General features: G+C 47.7%; 7 protein-coding genes and 1 non-coding gene across 8 annotated transcripts; 5 read left to right on the top strand and 3 right to left on the bottom strand.

Moving 5' to 3' along the window:
* Positions 1-187: 187 nt before the first annotated feature.
* On the top strand, positions 188-1473 carry CNBK2870 (hypothetical protein; the record flags this gene model as incomplete). Its single annotated transcript, XM_767823.1, has 4 exons — positions 188-475; positions 571-948; positions 1016-1151; positions 1235-1473. The coding sequence occupies 4 exons, from the start codon at positions 188-190 to the stop codon at positions 1471-1473; spliced, it is 1041 nt and encodes a 346-aa protein (XP_772916.1).
* Positions 1474-1807: 334 nt separating this feature from the next.
* CNBKt050 lies at positions 1808-1900 on the bottom strand. Its single transcript is given in 2 exon segments — positions 1808-1843; positions 1863-1900. It is a non-coding gene; the product is annotated as a tRNA-Glu (tRNA).
* An 803-nt stretch (positions 1901-2703) lies between these two features.
* Positions 2704-5039, bottom strand: CNBK2860 (hypothetical protein; the record flags this gene model as incomplete). Its single annotated transcript, XM_767822.1, has 4 exons — positions 2704-3060; positions 3124-3474; positions 3651-3831; positions 4015-5039. 4 exons carry the CDS (start codon positions 5037-5039, stop codon positions 2704-2706), a joined length of 1914 nt encoding a protein of 637 aa, XP_772915.1.
* Positions 5040-5488: 449 nt separating this feature from the next.
* CNBK2850 (hypothetical protein) lies at positions 5489-9587 on the top strand (the record flags this gene model as incomplete). The annotated part of the gene is made up of 12 exons (XM_767821.1): positions 5489-5659; positions 5708-5912; positions 5962-6713; positions 6768-7417; positions 7470-7728; positions 7776-8029; positions 8082-8308; positions 8361-8824; positions 8876-9087; positions 9135-9215; positions 9274-9361; positions 9417-9587. 12 exons carry the CDS (start codon positions 5489-5491, stop codon positions 9585-9587), a joined length of 3534 nt encoding a protein of 1177 aa, XP_772914.1.
* Positions 9588-10352: 765 nt separating this feature from the next.
* Positions 10353-11603, top strand: CNBK2840 (hypothetical protein; the record flags this gene model as incomplete). The annotated part of the gene is made up of 1 exon (XM_767820.1): positions 10353-11603. The coding sequence occupies one exon, from the start codon at positions 10353-10355 to the stop codon at positions 11601-11603; it is 1251 nt and encodes a 416-aa protein (XP_772913.1).
* A 1375-nt stretch (positions 11604-12978) lies between these two features.
* On the bottom strand, positions 12979-14103 carry CNBK2830 (hypothetical protein; the record flags this gene model as incomplete). Its single annotated transcript, XM_767819.1, has 6 exons — positions 12979-13048; positions 13113-13258; positions 13323-13547; positions 13768-13894; positions 14005-14027; positions 14074-14103. 6 exons carry the CDS (start codon positions 14101-14103, stop codon positions 12979-12981), a joined length of 621 nt encoding a protein of 206 aa, XP_772912.1.
* A 341-nt stretch (positions 14104-14444) lies between these two features.
* CNBK2820 (hypothetical protein) lies at positions 14445-16114 on the top strand (the record flags this gene model as incomplete). The annotated part of the gene is made up of 3 exons (XM_767818.1): positions 14445-14535; positions 14612-14708; positions 14845-16114. The coding sequence occupies 3 exons, from the start codon at positions 14445-14447 to the stop codon at positions 16112-16114; spliced, it is 1458 nt and encodes a 485-aa protein (XP_772911.1).
* Positions 16115-16820: 706 nt separating this feature from the next.
* CNBK2810 (hypothetical protein) lies at positions 16821-18492 on the top strand (the record flags this gene model as incomplete). Its single annotated transcript, XM_767817.1, has 5 exons — positions 16821-17223; positions 17274-17504; positions 17552-17849; positions 17897-18276; positions 18332-18492. 5 exons carry the CDS (start codon positions 16821-16823, stop codon positions 18490-18492), a joined length of 1473 nt encoding a protein of 490 aa, XP_772910.1.
* Between the last annotated feature and the right edge of the window lie 76 nt (positions 18493-18568).

The raw sequence follows: 18568 nt of genomic DNA, 5'->3' as shown, positions 1-18568 counted from the left end.
CGAGCTGCTTGTGTCGAGCCTACGAAGCAAATCAAATGGTGGCGAAAATGCTAGTAATGACGTGCAGAATTATTATACTCGCCTTCGTCATCACTTTTTCTGTCCTTGTTACTCTTGTCCATATAGAAGTGAAGTCCAATCGGCGCATCCTTTACTTGATATACCTTTATAACTAGCCTTTCAAACAATGACCTCTGCAGAAGAAGATCAGTTCGAAAACCTCCCAAAATTTGATGCTAGCAAGTTCCAGCCCCCAGCATGGGCAAAGCCCGCAAATTTCCAATGGGGTGACAGAAATGGGGAATCGTCCAAGGCTACTGCCTCTTCAGCCGACAAAGAGGGAAATCAGAACATATTGGATCTGGGGGATGATGAGAGTGACGATGATAACGATGATAGCGGAGATGAAGTTTTTGAAGACGCTCACTCGACGGTTGATCCGGAAGAAGCCATGTTTACCATTTCCGAGCTCAAGGTATGTTTCCATTCCTCGTCTGACCTCTTCCGCTGTGCCATATATTCTAGATCAAGCCTTTCATGTTAGTACCTAGATGCTGACCTTCTGACCAGGAACTCTTATCCAGAGCGACCAAACACAAAATTACGGGCAACTCTCATTATACCTCCAAACCTCCCCAATACGAGCAAGCCATCGCATCGTACAAACTAGCCATCGATCACCTGCCAACTTTCCCATCTGACCCTACAGACCCCGAACACCAGGAACAAGATAGTAAAAACGATGATAAGGGTAAAATGAAAGTAGAAGAACCCGTGCCTAGCGGTCTTCAAGAAGTCACAGAGGAAGAAGCTGTGGCTATCCAGAAAGAAGAAAATACTAAGAAGGGCAAGTCGCCGGAAGAGTTGGAGAGGGAAGAAGTGGAAGATGAAATTAAAGAGTGTACAAAGGCTTGTTGGGGGAATCTTGCTGCGTGCTACATTGCCATCGTGCGTCTCTTCATCTCTACCTCATCCTTCTCACGCATCTTGCTGACTGTGACTATCAAACTTGCAGAAAGACGACGGAAATGCGGTTAAAGCATGTACAGAAGCGCTCAAGATTGACCCCCATTATACCAAGGGTCTTCACCGTCGTGCAACGGCCAATGAACGTCTGGGAACCCTTACGGCCCTTACTTCCGCTCAGCAGGGTGTGTTATATAGCTCTTTTTCAGACCATTTGTTGAAACGCCAGGACTGACAAATCTCCCGATTGATGGGAGTTTACTGACAGATTACACCCTGCTCAAGACCTTGCTTCCCGCCTCCTCTCCATTACTCCCCTCCATCCGTCGCTCACTGATCGTCCTCCCTCCCAAGATCAAGTCGGAAGAGAAGAAGCAGTACGACGAGATGATGGGTAAACTGAAAGACCTTGGCAATTCGTTATTGGGGAACTTTGGGTTGTCGACTGATAATTTCAAGTTTGAGCAGCAGCCGGGAGGCGGTTATAGTATGAATTTTAATCGATAGACATAACTGTTAGAGTATAGGTCTTGCGTAGTAGATGCTATTTTCATTCACGTGACAACATGTACGATTTCTCAATCCTACCTTGGCAATGGTGGAACGGGGTCCTCGCTTTGCCTCTTTGCATAAAAGATCAACATGAGATGCGTAAGCACGAAACACCCTTGCGTCAGGGATTTTTGAGACAGCCATCAACTGTCAACATTCGAAATATCGAAGAGTACTCACAGAGATAAAAATAATAAACGCATGTCAATCTTTCTGTGCCTGTGAGACAAATAATCATGCATCTACTGAAAAGAACAAGCCCTAAAAAACCCAAAAACAAAAAAAGATCTTCTCCGACCGGGATTCGAACCCGGGTCGTCCGCGCCACGTTGGAAGTTGAGTTCCTGAAAAGCGGATATACTAACCCCTGTACTATCGAAGATAGTTGATGAAAGATAGCAATTCCAATAATTACAGATTGAACCTATGATGATTTGGCAAAATGAAAGTGCTAAAAAGGAGAAGGTTCACTGAGAGAAATGTCCTTGGGTCCAGAGGCAGGCAAGACCCAGATTTTTGACATCAACACCCCCAGATTAGCTGCATCGTGGAAAAGCCATCTCCATTACTGGTGTCACTTCCAGCTATTAAAATATAATATTGGGGGGTGGTAGGAGGGTTTGATGTCATCCACTCAGGGGTTGCCTGCCCCTCTTGCCTTGGGTACGAGGTCAAAAGGGTGTATCAAGGGAGGCTGTATTTATGGGGGGCACAATAGGGCTTTCAGGTGATGGGACAGTGGAATTATGACTTGCCTATGTACATCAATACTAACTACTGGACATCGGTAATAGAACTATGACTTTTCTCGCCTCAGAACAGCAAGCAGTCATTCATGATCAACCATTTGGGAAAACATGTATATCGCCAATTGGTTGCCGCACTAGCTATACTGAACACTGATAACATGTGGAGCAGCTGGATGAGGAAGGAATTTGGAAGGAACAAAACCGCCGAAATCTCATTACACCTCGGCCTGGACAGGTCATTCATTTAGTGATGAATCATCTTGATCGTAATGTCACATTGGCACGCCTTCTGAGCTCAGAGAGGTATCTCCAAGAAGACACTACCGTTTGTGACAAGGCAGTGTCTCTGATTCTTGCATATCCACACAAACCTTTCGTGATCCGTCTCATAATTACCAACGAGGTTTCCTCATTCCCTATTATATCGTCCTAAAATCTATACCCAAGATACGGCCACTCCGAGCCTTCTGAGCGCAAGGTCCACCAGCAGACGAGAATAAATCATGTGGAATTGCGCAAGCACCTTCCTTCCCAGTCCTGCATTGTCCGATACGGATGGTGTGCTTGGTAAAATAAAACCATTCGACTTCTCGTAGCCCTCACTAACGAGGTATGTCGTAAAGTTGAGACGAATATGCTGCGGAAGGGGAGAAGGAACGATAGAGAGGACGTGATACCCTCCTAGGGATTTCTCGGAGAGGGAAAGGGAGCCCCATCGGTAGATGAGCGAGCCGCAAGAAAGGGTCTGGGAGGCTGTGGTAGGCGGAGACGAGAGATTGGCTTCTAAGATGAACTAATGAAGTGGGAGTAAGAATGAGGCCGCGGACTGAACATAGAATATGGGAGGGGCACATACACAACCTCCTACTTCGGTGGCACCTTTATCAAATCTTCCCCTCTCAACAGACTGTATTTTTCCACTTTCTTCAAAAGGCTGCACTACCCCTATTTTTCCCAAACCATTGACAATTGCTCCCTCCAGCCTTAAAGCCCATGTGCTCCAGAAAGCGCGCGCGAACGTATATACTATCTTTCCGTCTTCTCCCTCCTCTCCCTTGTTGGAAAGGTGCAGACTGGGGATATCCACAACCCATGCATCACCAGCATTACATTCTGCCCAAGCTTGAGAGGTGTATGGTGGTTCTGGTGGCACAGGAAATTGGGGGGCTGGCATGGAAGGGTATAGCCGAACGAGGCGGAAGTGTTGCTGGTACGTTACAGCAGCCGCGAGTGTGGTGCTCACCAAGACTGTTCGGAGTGTGCTTGGCATACGAGGAAGAATTGATAGTATATGCCCATGATAGGGTGTATGTAATGGTGGCCTTTTATATGTTATAGGCGAGGCGCAGCTTCAATCGCAGGATGATCGAAGGCAATACGTACACGCAGTAGAAGCAACAAAGACCGAGCAGTCTCGGCTGAGAGACATGTACCAGTACGAAGCCCGGCATGATGGACAATGGCCGATGGTCCCGCAGCAGGCGAGAACGGAAGGCGGAGCGGATGAAGACTTCGATGAGCCATTTCGGTCAGTCCCAGCAAGTAGAAACGCGAGACCGGCAGCCTAATAAACACGATTGCTTGCTGAAACCGCAATAAGTAGGAACAATCTCCAAGTCATCTCGGCTTTTGCTGTCCTCGTCGCCTTTTCCCATACAGCTAGCTGTTCCCAACGAATATCATACATATCATCACGCATACAAATTGCGAGCTCGATCGGAACCAAGATTTCTACAGAAGATCATACCGATCTTTGATGTCCTCATCAAGTTCCCTGACCACAATGCCCTTGTTCAAAAATCGGCTTGTATCCTGACGAGTATGTAGAGGGCTATGTAAAACGCGGTCACGGATTGCCTTAGGGTCTTTCGACACAAAAAACTCCATTTTTGAAACCACCACACCTTCAGTCGGAAGATCCGCTCCTTCTAGCTCATTCCATACAGCATATAGATCATCCATATAGTTGAGGACGCATTGTTCTGTCGCGGCCCTCTGATACTCGTCCGATTCTTCCATTGAGCAACCAGGCTTGACCATAAGAGGCCAGTGGGGAATGATCAAACGTGAAGTTTGCGACCCCATCCAGCTGATAGGTAGCAACTGTGCATTCACATTTTGACGAATAACCAAAAAATCGGATCTAGGGTGATAGCTGCTGACCATTGTCATCGTTCGAGGGGAGAAATAATCCGCAATTGCTTGGATATCTTCGGAGCACTCTCCGGAAGTAGGGTCTCCAACGTCGACATAGAGGACAACTTCTCGAAACTTTCTCCCAACATGGCTCATGAGCAGCCTACTGTCATCGCTTGTCGTGGCAGGAAAGCCTTGACACCAACGAGTGAAGAAAAACGTTTTAATAGCTTCCCATGAGATGTCAATCCTTTCGACATTGCAAAAGATTTTCCTGTTGCGTAATGTTGCAAATAATAAGGGTATATGGAACTGGGTGAGGATACTGAAGCCTTCAAAGTTTTTAATGCGCAAGATGTGCGTGTTCTCGAACGCCATGACACCTCGCTCAAAGGCAGTTCGATCTCCGCACAGAAGTGAGCAGAATAATTTATTGCTGACAGAGACTTCCCGATAGATAGTGCGTATTGTCTTTTGATAGTATCGTCGTGTGAGAGTGATTGTGGAAAGGGGTGCGATGAGTAGTAGTTCGTCAAAGATGTAGTCTTGGACAGGGAGGAGCTTTGAAAAGGACGAGGGTTGGTCAAAGCTCCATGGTAATTGCAGAATGGACATTTGAGCGGGTGTAGGGGACATAGGTGGGGCTATGGAAACTTGCATAGCAAGTATCGATATTCAAACGGAACCATATAATTCTGTTATCAACATGTTAGCTCCAAAGCAATGTCCATTCATTACGCTTACTGTCTTTCGGTCACGCCTCAGTTTGAGGATAGGACCATCTCCAGTTTTACTCTAGGGTTCACTGAATCCCCTAAAATGCGTCAAATCTTAAGAAATGCTTGCGAAGGCGCCAATGATTTATGCTTCGTTCTTTGTCGTTCATATCTCACAGTTCGTTGCCTGCAGCCTCGGTCAATGCTGGTTGCCGAAGGCGACAAGGAATAAGTTACGTAAAGCACGACGCGTCGGAAGTTACGCGTTTTCGTTGGCATGGCATGTAGTGATGTTCGTCGTCGTTATCAACAATCTGTACACTCCAACACAGCGAGTGTTTCAAGTAGATTCTATCTATCAACTTGAACATGTCGAACGCACCCTTGGCTGATGATTGGGAGCCGACATACACTCATTTCTCCCACAAAACTGAATTTCTGGACTCTTTGCGGAAGTTCGTGACGTTAGACATCGGCAAAGAGTCCACTGAAAAGGAGGATGAAGATGAGGACGCGCTTGTAACTTGCTTGGGCGCTGTCGTAAGTCAAAATTGGTGGTTAACCTGCATCATCTGACACCTGTGGTAGCTGGACTATTATTTGCCAATGCCCGGCTTACTCGACCCGTCGCTAGACGAGATTGTTCGGCCGCTCATGCAACTTCTGGAGAAGAGCTTGCACACAATTGTGGAAGAAGACAGTTGTACTTCTAATCCAGTTAACCCAAAAAGGCTTGAAAGACTAGGCCGAGTGCTCAACTGGGTGGTCAAGGTTCGCGGATGGAAGGCAGTTGGTAAGTATCTCAATGACTGTAGACTGCAGTTGCTCACAATGACGTGCAGTCCCCCATTTTCCATCAACGATACCTAATCTCCCTATCCTCATCAAGCTTTTATCCCCTCCCACCCCACCTTCTGCTTCAACAAGCCCTGCAACTCCCCATCACCATCTACTATCTCCCACGACAGCTTGGGAGCTTCGTGCCGTACTCTTGCTTTGGCTAGCCTTGCTTCTGACTGTTCCGTTCAACCTTTCGGCCCTTTCAGATTCGGACGATTTCGTCTCAAGCGCACCTTATGGTATCGATCTCCCGTCTGCGGAGCTGCTGTTCCCTGTCGCCGCCTCCGAACTTGCTCAAAAGGTTACATTCTTGGCAGTGCCTCTTCTGCATCGACCGGGAAGAGAAGGAGCATATGCTGCTCTTGTACTCGCTAGGCTTTTGTCTCGAGAGGATTCTGTACAAAACCTCCGAGGGTTCTTCGCTTGGGCAACATCTGAGATCGAGGAAGGGGATCGCGAATCAGAGAGCCACCTCATTGCGTCACTCTTCACCTTGCTTGCCCTTTTCTCGTCCCTCCTCAAACCTAATCACCTCCCACTAGTGGAAGGCTTCTTGGAAGAGAAATTACTGCCGCATCTCAGAGGGTCAAGAACCGCAGCCGAGTCCGGTCTGATTAGGAAGTTGGCAATTAAGGCCAAAGGCAGATTATGGGTTTCAAAACTTGGCAAAAAGTACTATGATGACGATGATGTCGACTTGCCAGAGGGTTTAGAGGAAACAATGGATGATTTAATGGGCGGTCTTTCTGACAAAGTGAGTGGATCTCTCCATCATCCTCTTTACCACGATCTGACCGAACCTACGTAGGACACGATCGTACGTTATTCGTCAGCCAAATATCTCTCTCGTATCTCCGCCTTGCTTCCTCCAGCTTTTTCATCTCAAATTGTCCTTGCTACCATCGCCCTCTTTGCCGGCACTGAAGAAGAACCCGTCCAATTCACTTCATTTGGAACCGTCATCGATCCTGGAGGATCTTCGGCTTCAGGTGGGACAATGGGCTTCGGCGGCTCAGAGGTGCAGAGAGGAGAAGCGAGATGGCACGGAGTGTGTTTGGCTCTGGCTGAGATGGGTCGACGAGGTCTAATCTGGGGCGAAGCCGTAGGAGGCGCGGTAGAATGGGTCGTCAAGGCTCTTACCTTCGACCTTCGTCGGGCCTCCCATTCAATTGGCGCGAACGTCCGTGACGCTGCGTCTTACCTCCTGTGGTCTCTTTCCCGAGCTTGTCCGCCTTCAGCTTTGGAACCTTATGCAAATACCATCGCAACCAATCTTGTTTGCGTGGCGTGTTTCGACCGTGAGGTTGGAGTACGTCGAGCTGCGAGCGCAGCTTTCCAGGAAGGTGTAGGGAGGACGGGAGTGTATCCGGAAGGGATCGATGTTTTGGCCAAGACAGATTTTCATAGCGTAAGCGTGCGCCGAACAGCATTCTTAACAGCTTCTCAAGCAGTTGGGGTGTGAGTATACCCCTTAAAACCTACACAATACCAAATCTGACCAGAAATGCAGACACAGTGTTTATAGAACGGCGATGATTGATCATCTACATAATATCACACTTCGACATTGGGATTGTTCTATTCGACGTTTGGGAGCCCAAGCGCTACGAAAGCTGCTTGAGGTAGACCGTAAGGAAATGTTGGAGTATGCCTTGCAGCGAGAATTAAAGGAACTGGTCTCTCTAGATTCTGTCAATGTTCACGGTGCTCTTGTAGCGCTAAAGGAAGTAGCAGAGATGTTTGAGGACAGTGACCCCAGAAACCAGATTGTACGTCTCTGCGTGTCGAGTTCAGCGTCAATTGACAACTCCTGCAGATCTTCGATGCCCTTGCTACCATTCGTGCCGCGACTTTAGTTTCTCAACAAGCAGCCGATGTATTGTCGGCCCTTTGTGATCTTTTGTCCACTATCCTCAACCCCTCTATAACTTCTTCTGCCACAACACAGTCGGTCCTAGCAAGGTACTTTGAGCTGACGTCGAAGCGAAGAGAGGTGGAAGTCCATGAAAGTATGGCGCGTGTATACAGGAGGTTGAGTGAGCTAAGAGATTGTGAGAAGGACATTAACAAGTATGTATGGTCAATTTTAGCCTCGAAAGGAAGCTAACACACACACCCATAGATTAATCAGTGATTTGAGGTCGTTCAGAGTTACGCAACGTCAGTCGGCTACATTAGCGCTTGGACATATCCAGTACCCCACTGCTCCCTCTTCTATGGCGGAAAAGACTGTCGTGGCGCTTTTGGGATTGTTAAAAGATCCCATAAAGACTGAAGTTGAAAGTAGGCGATGGGCAGTAAGGTCCTTGGGAGATATCGCTGTCCAACGAATGGATGGATCTCTTGTCGGTGAGAACGCTAGGTTTACATGCGTGAATGCCAACATACTGACAAAACATAGTTGAATCGACAACTCTCAATACGGTCGTTCGAGCATTCATTAAAGGTCTTGAAGACTACTCGACTGATCAAAGAGGCGACGTTGGCTCGTGGGTTCGTATTGCATCTCTCGACTCCATCGGCCGTGTACTAGCTTCCCTTCCGCCACATTCTTCCTTGTCTTCAATGCTCGAGCCTGGAATTTGCGACGAAGCCATCGGTGGATTAGTAAAGCAAGGTGTAGAGAAGCTCGAATCCGTTCGTTCGGCCTCAGCATTGGCTTTGGCAAGGATGAGAGAGTGTGGGTGGCAGTGGGATACGCAAGATGCAATGAGCGTGTCTAAAAAGCAATTGGCTGAGGAAGGATTCAGATATGTAGACCAGAAGGAATGGTTTCAATCTGCAATGCCGCTCTTGGAGAGTCGATTCAGGAAAGAGCTTGTAGCCGGACTGATATTTACGATAGGCAGCCAGGTGGTCACTTTGGTAAGTATCGCACTTTTTATGCCTCTCAATTGCTGACCGTCACTTATTTAGTCAAACTCTGCCCTACACCCTCTTATCGAATACCTGATGGTTCACACTTCAACCATCGTTCCCGTCCTGCAGATAATTTCAAGCCTTATGGCCGATAACCTCAACTCAAACCGCATATTCATACCCACGCTACAAACACTGCATAAGCTGTTGTCTGCCAACATATGGGAGGACATTGAGGATGCTGAAGATTGCAAGGGGGCGGCTGACGTGTAAGTAGTAGTCTTTCCACATGAACTGCTCGGCTAACCTTTTACAGGCTGATGAAGTCTCTGGGCGCTGCAACAAGGGGCTTGGGAAATATGAAGTCTATTGAGAGAATATCAGCCGCCATGAGGGTGTACGTGTTCCTGTTTCAACTCGGTTGTAACCTAGCTGACAGTGTCGTCATCTTTCAGTGTTATCGCTTGCCTGACTGCTCCCTCGGAAGTGCGTTCAAAAGCCACCTCCCTAGTCTCGCTATTCCTTGCCCATCGCTTCCCTCGAGTAAGTCCATCATTTCGATGTCGTAGATTCTAACCTAATTCTGGTGGGATTATAGATACGTGCAATGGCTTCTGAAGAGATATACCTGGCGCTATCCGAAGTGGATGATGATATGGGTGAGGAGTTGGAGCAAGTGTTGCTTGAGACGGACTGGGTGGGCTCTGGAGTTGAAGTGCAGGCCGAAATGGTTGTTCAACTATTACATGGGCGAAAAGAGGAGCCATAGGAAAATGTTATAATAAAATACAATATTCACCATCCTATCACAGAGTTATTTGGTAGTGGATGAGCTGCTTACTTCAACCTTCCCCGTCAAGTGTGACTGGGAAGCGTACATGGTTAGTATGATTCTTCAAATGGACGGGACAGGCCGATCGATAAAGCTGAGGATCCTCTGCCTTAACATGGAACAAATTATCACGCTTCTCTTCCAACGCCTTTGGAGGATCCACAACTATACCTGTTTTCTAACTTTCCGTCATATAAAGCAATGGCGATCGTATGTCGAGAGGCTTCTGTTGAGTCTACTTTCGTTTTCTGCCAGCCTCTTTGTTTGGTTCGTTCGCTGTTGGTTGCCAAGAGCGGGAATGTCGTCATCATCATAGATCAGTTAGGCATGCCAAAGTGAGATCTGGTGAGGGAGGTTGTTTATATTGCTTATAAAGTTGCCGTCGAACATTGAAAGAGAAGGGATGGATTGTTCTAGAAAAGTGCAGTAATGCATGTTCAAAGTAGCGTATATATACATAATAAGCACGGAGATGTTGAGAGAGGATATCCTCAAGAGAGGGATATTTTGTGTAAGTAACTGGTATAAAAGTCTACATTCTACTCTCTCATCGCCATATATTCAGTTTAATCTTTCATTCTCAAGTCCAGTCTATCCAGATTGTTCCCACTTGTCGTGATCTCACGTCGAGGCAATTATTCTCTTCTTCCGACCTAGACGTACCCGCCCCAATACACAAGCTCAAACGACGGTCTGTTCAGAATGCTTCCAGACCCTTGCCGGGAGCAAGTCTCCCCCAAGGTACCGCTGGAGCCACTTGGATCCCTGTCATATCTCATATCCGACGAAGTGCTGGGAGAAGACCCTACGGACGTACTCTACCTACGAGTCTCCAGGGAATTTTACAAGTTTATAGTCCCTCAAGTCTACCGCCATCTCCATCTACATACCGGTAATGTTTTCAGTGTCCTCTACCCTCTCGATGATTCGCTAGTAAAACGACGTTTAGATGGTGAGCGTAAAGCCAAAGCACTCAAGAACGTCAAGGTTGTTACTCTTGAAGAGTTCTTCAGCGCCGCGCGTATTGCTTGGTGGAGCGAACAGTGGAGTTTCCAAGTCAATCCTCATTGGCGAGATGCGGTCCCTCGTTCTCCTGTACGAGCTTTCCCAGCAATCGAGCACGTCCATCTTGGCGAGAATTTCATTAACCCCGACATTACACCGAAATGGGACGCCATCATCGATCATACTTTTACTCGCCAACTTCCGTCCCCGTCATTCTGTAATGACGTCCCAATTGACAAGAGCGACCACCCAGATTTCTACTTTGATCACTCAATATATCTTGATCAGTACAAATCCCTTATCCGGTTACTTGCCTCCAGACAAAACATTCGTCTTCGACGCTTCACTTTTCACGTCCGTCTGACCAAGGATCTTAATGGGTATCAGCCTTATCTATTCAACTTGGATAATGACAAAGTTGTACCAATCTGGTACATCTTTGAAGTCGAGGACGAGGAGAAATACTCTACTATCGATTTGATGGACAGAATTTTCAAGCACTTTCTCCAATACCCCAAAATCCACCAATTAAACAACCGGATCAAGCTCATTCTTCCCGACCGACCAGACCTTGAGAGCTCATTAACCCAGCTTGGTCGACGACAAGACGACCATAATCGAGCAATTTTCCAAACATTCCGAAACCATGTACTCCCACTCACAGCCGACCGTGTGTGCCCTTGTAAGTCACCCGCCATGCCCCGCAATCCCAAGAAAGCACCTCCAAAGCACATACATAGGTGTATGTTCGACAATGAAGATAAAGGTGACTCGCACGGATACGGTAACGAGTTTGGCGCAGGAGTCTATTTTACGGATGACAGTCAGCCAGTGGTCAGTTATGCGTCGTCATGGGGAGGCGGGAGGACGGGCGCAACTTTTGGAGGGTTTGGAGGTGGGTATGGATTTATGGGAATGCGTGGCGGTTTTGGTGGAGGGTTTAATTAAAGTTCTGGTGGGGCAAGTGGGAGATTCTAGTCGAAAGATGATGACAGAAAGGGGTACAGTGAGTAATTTCAAGGGGCGCGCATGGTTGTAGCATCTGTAAAGTGAGTTGAACAAGAATGGCTTTTTCCCTATTCATTAGGCTAACTTCTTCCCAGATAATTTTAGTATATCTGTTGTATGTGATGTAATAGGACGACGTTGTCATCATCGCCTGAAACTTTGCCAAGCAATGTGCGATAAAGTCAGGCTTCAGGATAAGAAATGGATAACTCATGATCACGTTCAAAGCTAGCTTCGTGTCTAACCAGATCGACGCATAAAGGAAGTGCCCACCCAAGAAAAGTGGATCAGGGGTAATCAACATTCAGTAATGAGACGCACATTGGTTTAGTCGTCGTCCTCCTTTCATCCTTTCTTCTCTATTAAGCGAAAGATGTACTTTTGCATCAAGTCAGTTCGGAGCTCAACTTCAGAGAAAGAAAGAAGGCCCACGCGAGCACTATAAAATCATCCCCAGAAATGAGCTCTCAAACTCCCCACTATATCCATTCTCTCTCAACAGTCAACAGATAAAAATGAACCAGAAGAAAGAGGACCTTTCAGTGCACCAACAAGAAGATGGCGATAACCAAACAAGGATTGGCGCCCTGTCTGACGCGGGTTCCCGAGTCCAATTTGAAGTTGGTTTGAACTGTTCTTCACCTACTAATTGTAATTGTGAAGGGAATTAACATAATGAGGTTATAGAAAAGAAGCCAGACTCAACAGGGCACTGATACAACAGCTCCAATCACTTCTCATGACACCAATCACGATGATGGTAACCAACAACGGATGTCAGAACTAGATTATCGTATGCTTATAGCCTTTTATTTTTAATACGGACATTGGCCCTTTTGTACAAAGAGATTCTGCTACTACTGAGGGAGTACATGTAGATAGATACATTACGTATACTGTACATTACCCTGTAAGCCAGACTTTAAGGGTGCAGCTTGTGTGTGGGTTGAAGCAAGAAGTCTCTCTGAAATGTCAAGGATGTTCTCTTCATATTCAAGCATAGCATCCTCAATAATACAAATTCTACAATACGAAAAGATTAATTAAATTTAACCTCTTGACTCTTTCTTCTAGTCCATAGAAAGCGCGTAAGGCTGAGAAAGAATAGAAGTCTGAAATTAAATTAGAGAGTCGGGGTCATGGAATAGGGAGAATAAATTCGGGAAGGGAGGGGCACATAGAACAGGAACAAAGGCTGATAGTGGCTGATACGCATTGGGATATCATTATGGATCACTTGAAAAAGGCGGGTGACCAATTTGATGCGATTCTCCCACAGGATGAGAATGAGGGTTTAGGTCAAATGGAAGAGATTTTAGCAGTTACACCCGTAGTTCTGTGTGCTCTCGGAGTCAATCCTGATTGGGTCAGGGTAGTCGGCATACCTGACCACATATATTGATTAACTTTGGAATAACTCATGCCACATAAGACGAAGATTCAACTCACAATTCAGTCTCAGCTTCTTGCGCCAAAGCATTCTTCGCAATAGTCTGGAAAGCCTGCTCGACGTTGATAGCCTCCTTGGCAGAAGTTTCAAAGTAAGGAATGTTGCCCTTGGCCTGACACCATGTCATTGCTCGTTTTTGGGACACCTATCATAAGAACAATAACAATATTAGCACAGAAAGTGCTGTTTAATAACGTTAATGAACGTACCATCCTCTTAGACTCCTCCATATCAATCTTGTTGCCCAATACCACAAAAGGGAAGTTCTCGGGGTCATGGGGCGAGGCCTGCACCAAAAACTCATCTCTCCAGCCATCAAGCGCTTCGAAAGACTTGTTGGAGTTGACATCGTATACGAGGACACAGCAGTCGGCTCCACGGTAGAAAGCGACACCTAGGGATTGGAAACGTTCTTGGCCGGCAGTGTCCCAGAGCTGTGATTACAGTGATATTAGCAGCTCGTTCGATAGCTTGCTACGTTACCGCGAGCCTATCTTTGGTATGTCTATGAGATAGGGCGGATATAGCCGTGGCAAGGGCCTTATCAACTTTCCGCTATGCCTCTTGCCCACTCAGCTGCTCGATCCTGGCGCTGCTCCCCAGCGCTGCTTCCGCCATATCACAGACACCATAACGAATCGAGAAGAAACTTACCTGCATAGTGACGACCCTATCATCAACCACCAACTCCCTAGTCAAAAAGTCTGCGCCAATGGTAGCCTTGTACTGTGTAGAAAATCGCTTGTTGACGTATTGGTTCATGAGCGAAGTCTTACCGACCCTAAATTGAAAATCCAAAAAGTGGTAGAGTCAGCATGTGTTGAGGCATGAAGGTATACACAGGATGGGTAGGCTATGACGCCTTGTCCCCTGAAGTGCGTGTAAACGTACCCGGAGTCACCAAGGATGATAACCTGCTCAAGTCAGCATTATCCTTGCATTGAAGAAGGTCACAATTACCTTGAGAAGATGCTTCTTTCTGGTAGCCATAATGAATGGATGTTGTGAATGTTGACAAATGGATAGAAAGTAGATGTAGATAGTTGTTAAAGAAAGGATTGGGCGAGTGGGGTGTGGTGGCAATCCCATACAGAATGTCCGGGCACTAACGGAGGCATTTCAATTTATACAGACGACGGAATCAAATACATGTGTATGAGACTGTCTGGGTACACGGACATGGATCGGGACACTGCGGACGTGAGAGCGTCATCCACTATGTATTTGTTCAGTGCCGAAACGATATACACGGCATTTCTTCCTCTCCTTCAACTGCAAACCTCACATAAGTTTTTTCCCCACCACCACCAATAAGGGAGCACCGAGCGACCATGTCTCAGCCAGAATGGCAGTCCGTCATTCGCGAGCGCCTTATTGCTAATCAGCGACAACAAGAGCCTTACACTGACATTGTCGATCAATGTACGTTTTCCCTCTGTTCTTTCCTAGCTCCTTGCATGGGTGACGGGGGGAAACTGATATACGAAATGGATTCCAGATCGTAAACTTGCAAAGACAACGCGAGAACTCAAAGTTCGGAATAAAGCTCTCTTGAAGAGCGGTGGTGGTGGAGGTGGTGGGGGTGGACCGGACGGGTATGTCAATCGAAGCAAGATATCAGGGAGGGTTGAGTTAACTCTTTTTTTTTTGCTTCAGGACTGCACCACTTTTAACCCATCTTGATGCCCAATTAACATCTCTTCGGAACGAACTATCTACCCTCTACCGTAGTCAAGCGGTGTCCCAGAACAAACAACTCCAATTAACAGACGCTATCCGCGAACGCGATGCCACCGCCGCTAATCTTCGGGACGAACTCAACTCCCTCCGTGCCGACCGGGCCGCTTTGGAAAAACGTGTAATTGAATGGGACTTGCGCTGGAAAAACCGGGAGAAAGATATGGAGACTCTGTCGGATGAGATCATGTCCCTCAACCTCGAGATCTCGGCTTTGACAGAGAGAAATGAGGGGCTGTTGAAGGATAATGCGAATTTGTTGCAGAGATGGTTGGATAAGATGAACGAAAGAGCGGAAGAGATGAATCAAGCGTTTGAGAAGGAGGCGGGGGTGGCAAAGGGGTTCAAGGAAGAGGAGGAAATATTTGAAGAAGCCTTTGAAGAGGTTGAACCACCAGAGGAATCAGAGAATGACGAAAGAAAGAAGGATAAGGGAAAGGCGAAAGCTCCGGCTGCGATTACTACCACTGCTTCACAAAGCACAAAATCCAAACCTTCTATTACGAAGCCCGCCATCGCCCACACCAAACCTCCCGCCCCAGCCGCCGATCCTACCAGATCTCGTACTTCCCGCACGTCCCTGCCTTCTTCAACCAGTTCTCGCTTAGTGACCAAACCCCGCACTTCGTCCAGTACCAAACTGTCTTCTACATCTGAAAAGGAAGAAAAGGAAAAAGATGAAAAAAAGACGGTCCCGTTACGATCCGCTACCCCGCGCTCGAGTCGCCCAAGTTTATCCCCTTCGCCATCTCCTATCCCCACGCCACCGACGGGCACTGTCAACTCTACCTCAGCCTCCGCTGCTGCCTCTGTTTCAAATACTGGACGAAAATCGTCAAGTCCCAATCCAGCAGCACAGCCTCGCACACGGACAGGCTCGCAGCCTGGCGCCAGTACCCCTAATGTTCCTACCGCTCCTAGCGCCCCAACCACCAGACGCTCGCCGAGTGCATCTTCCCTCCGCGGCGGTTCCATTACCGGTACGCCAGGGGTAAGATCAACGTCTTCTTCGGTCAGAGATAAGATACGTGCGATGGAAGGAAGTGGGACGTTATCGCGTGCCGGACCGACGACAGGTGCGGGTAAGGCTATGGGTAAGGGTACGGGGACGAGAACGCGTAAAATTTCGTCCCCTGCACCGACTGCAACGCCTAAAGAGTCAGACACACCTGCTAGCCAGGGAAGGGGAGGCAGTGAGAGGATGAATGAGAGTCAGAATTCGGGCACAGCAGACAAAGGAAAAGAGCTGGGGGGTTTTTGCTAGAGCGGGAAGATGAAGGAGGGCAGGCGGTTGAAGAGGGGGATGAGGGAGAGCGGATGTCAATGTCTGTGTCTTCCCGCGCTAGTGTTTATGTTGATGCGTCCGAACAAGCTTTGAAATTATCAACGATGGTGGATGAACAGGTTATTGATAATGGGGAAGAAGAAGAGGAAGGATGGGAAGTGTTGCATGGATCAGGATTGATGGGGAAGAGTGTGGCGAGTGAGGAGTGGGAAGAAGCTAGGCATTTTGTAGGATGAAGAATGGTTAGACGCGAGACGGCAGTCTCTACTCGATTATCATGATCTATGGACATGATTCGATAAATAGCATTTGTTAAAATGGGTTCGTTGTATATATCTGCATGTAGTAACATCGTTGGACATTTGAATGTCGACTCAAAGGAGAGCGGAAGAGTTTACCGACTCGGATCAGGACAAACCAATATAGGCGATCTTGTACTAGGCAGAACCAATGAAAGAAGAGGATTGACGCATTTGCCGCAATCGTACGACTTTGCAGATGAAGAGCGAGTGGACAGCAAAAACTCTCCCTCGGCCCTCAGATGTCCCCATACACTGCGGCATGGCATACATTGGTGGAGAGTTGGCAAGTGTGTGGTTGTGCACGATGAGATCTTTTGGAAATGTTCGGAATGTTTCTGGGTATATCGTAATAATGGATATGTTCGTTCGCCGACGGCGAGTGAATGTTCTCCCACGGGCTGTCCATCGCGAATCCACCGCCGCCCGCCGAGCGACCAGTGACGCACGCGCCACGTTGTTTGTGTTTTTTTTTCTGTTTATTTATTTGTAACTTTTTTAAGAGGTGCTTTTTCCCCGCCATCCCACCGTTCCGATCCGACTGCTGCTTCTCTTTCCATTTCTACGCCGGGTCCGTGCGTATTTCTTCTTCTCCCATCACTCTCGCCCAGCCAGTCACTCGTTCACCGCAAACGCCACGCCCCTTCTCATTCGCCACTCAGCCCGCCGTATCCCCCATAGACGGCCAGATACACACTCGCTACGCGAACCAGTCACCCGTCAACGACGCCATGGCCAAACCTACCCATGCCAGAGGGCACATTTACTCCCTCGCCGAGGTCGCGAAGCGTAAGTCTCTCTCGTCTTCTGCCATTCACTGTCGTCTGATACCTGCCTAGACAACACCCGCGTCTCAACGCTCTGCACTTACAACGGCAAAGTCTACGACCTTACCTCTTTCCTCGATGACCACCCCGGAGGAGACGACATCATCCTCTCCTATGCCGGCCAAGATATAGGCAAGGTTATGAGCGACGAGGATATTCACCAGCACTCTAGGGCGGCTTATGAGATGCTCGAAGAATTTGAGGTGGGAGAGTTGGGTGGCGGAGAAAAGATTGTTTCGGAGGGTAAGCTGACCAACTTTTGGTACTTGATGATGCTGACTTTAAACAAGACTGGGTTTGCGATGAAAACTTTCAACCCTCTGACACGGATCTTCTTTCCGACTACAACCTTAACAAATTCATTGACTTGACAAAACCTCTTCTCATCCAAGTTTGGCACGCCCCTTGGACCAAAGAGTACTACCTTTCCCAAGTCCACGAGCCGAGACATCTCAAAGAGAGCGCCAGGTTGTTTGGAAGTGATCTGCTGGAGCCGTTCACCAGAACACAATGGTGGGTCGTGCCGATGATTTGGTGGCCTATCGCTGGTCTTATCGGATGGTTGTCTATGTTGCAATTCACCGACTCGTAAGTGTCTTCGCACTACAGCTACCGCCCAAAATTGACATCTGCAGATCGATCACCGCCAAATCCATCCTCACCTATCCTCTCCCCTCATCCATCCCCGTCCCTTCCTTCGCCGCTCTCGGCTATTTCTCCCTCTGCTTCGCATTCGGCGTCTTCATCTGGACCATTCTCGAATACAGCATGCACCGATTCCTCTTCCACCTTGACTACTACCTCCCCGACACAAGATGGGCTATCACCCTTCATTTCATGCTCCATGGTGTTCACCATTACCTTCCGATGGACAAGCTGCGGCTCGTCATGCCCCCCTTGCTGTTCTTTGTCCTTCAAACGCCTTTTACAAAGCTTGCGCACATTGTCTTCCCCAAGGCCATTGCCAATGGTATCATCTCGGGCGCGTTTGCCATGTATGTCGTTTACGACTTGGGTAAGTCAATTTCTTTTATATCTGGGGAGTCTCATCTAACGATTGTCTTGTCCAGGCCATTATGCGCTACATCACACCCGTCTCCCAGCTTACCTTCGTGAAATGAAGCGATATCATCTCGCTCATCATTACAAGAACTTTGAGCTCGGTTTTGGTGTTACCAGCAAGATGTGGGACTATGTCTTTGGGACCGTTTTGCCTACCACGACCAAGTGAGGGCAAAGGAAATTCACTTTGGAAGGGGAGTAGAGTTCTGGAGAGGATAGATTTATGTTTAGTATTGCAAGCTGTT

Source organism: Cryptococcus neoformans, chromosome 11 (genome assembly GCF_000149385.1).
Source record: "Cryptococcus neoformans var. neoformans B-3501A chromosome 11, whole genome shotgun sequence".
In the NCBI taxonomy this organism is placed as follows: domain Eukaryota; kingdom Fungi; phylum Basidiomycota; class Tremellomycetes; order Tremellales; family Cryptococcaceae; genus Cryptococcus; species Cryptococcus deneoformans.
The sequence above is the reverse complement of the archived record's forward strand: the minus strand, read 5'-3'. Positions and strand labels throughout refer to the sequence as shown.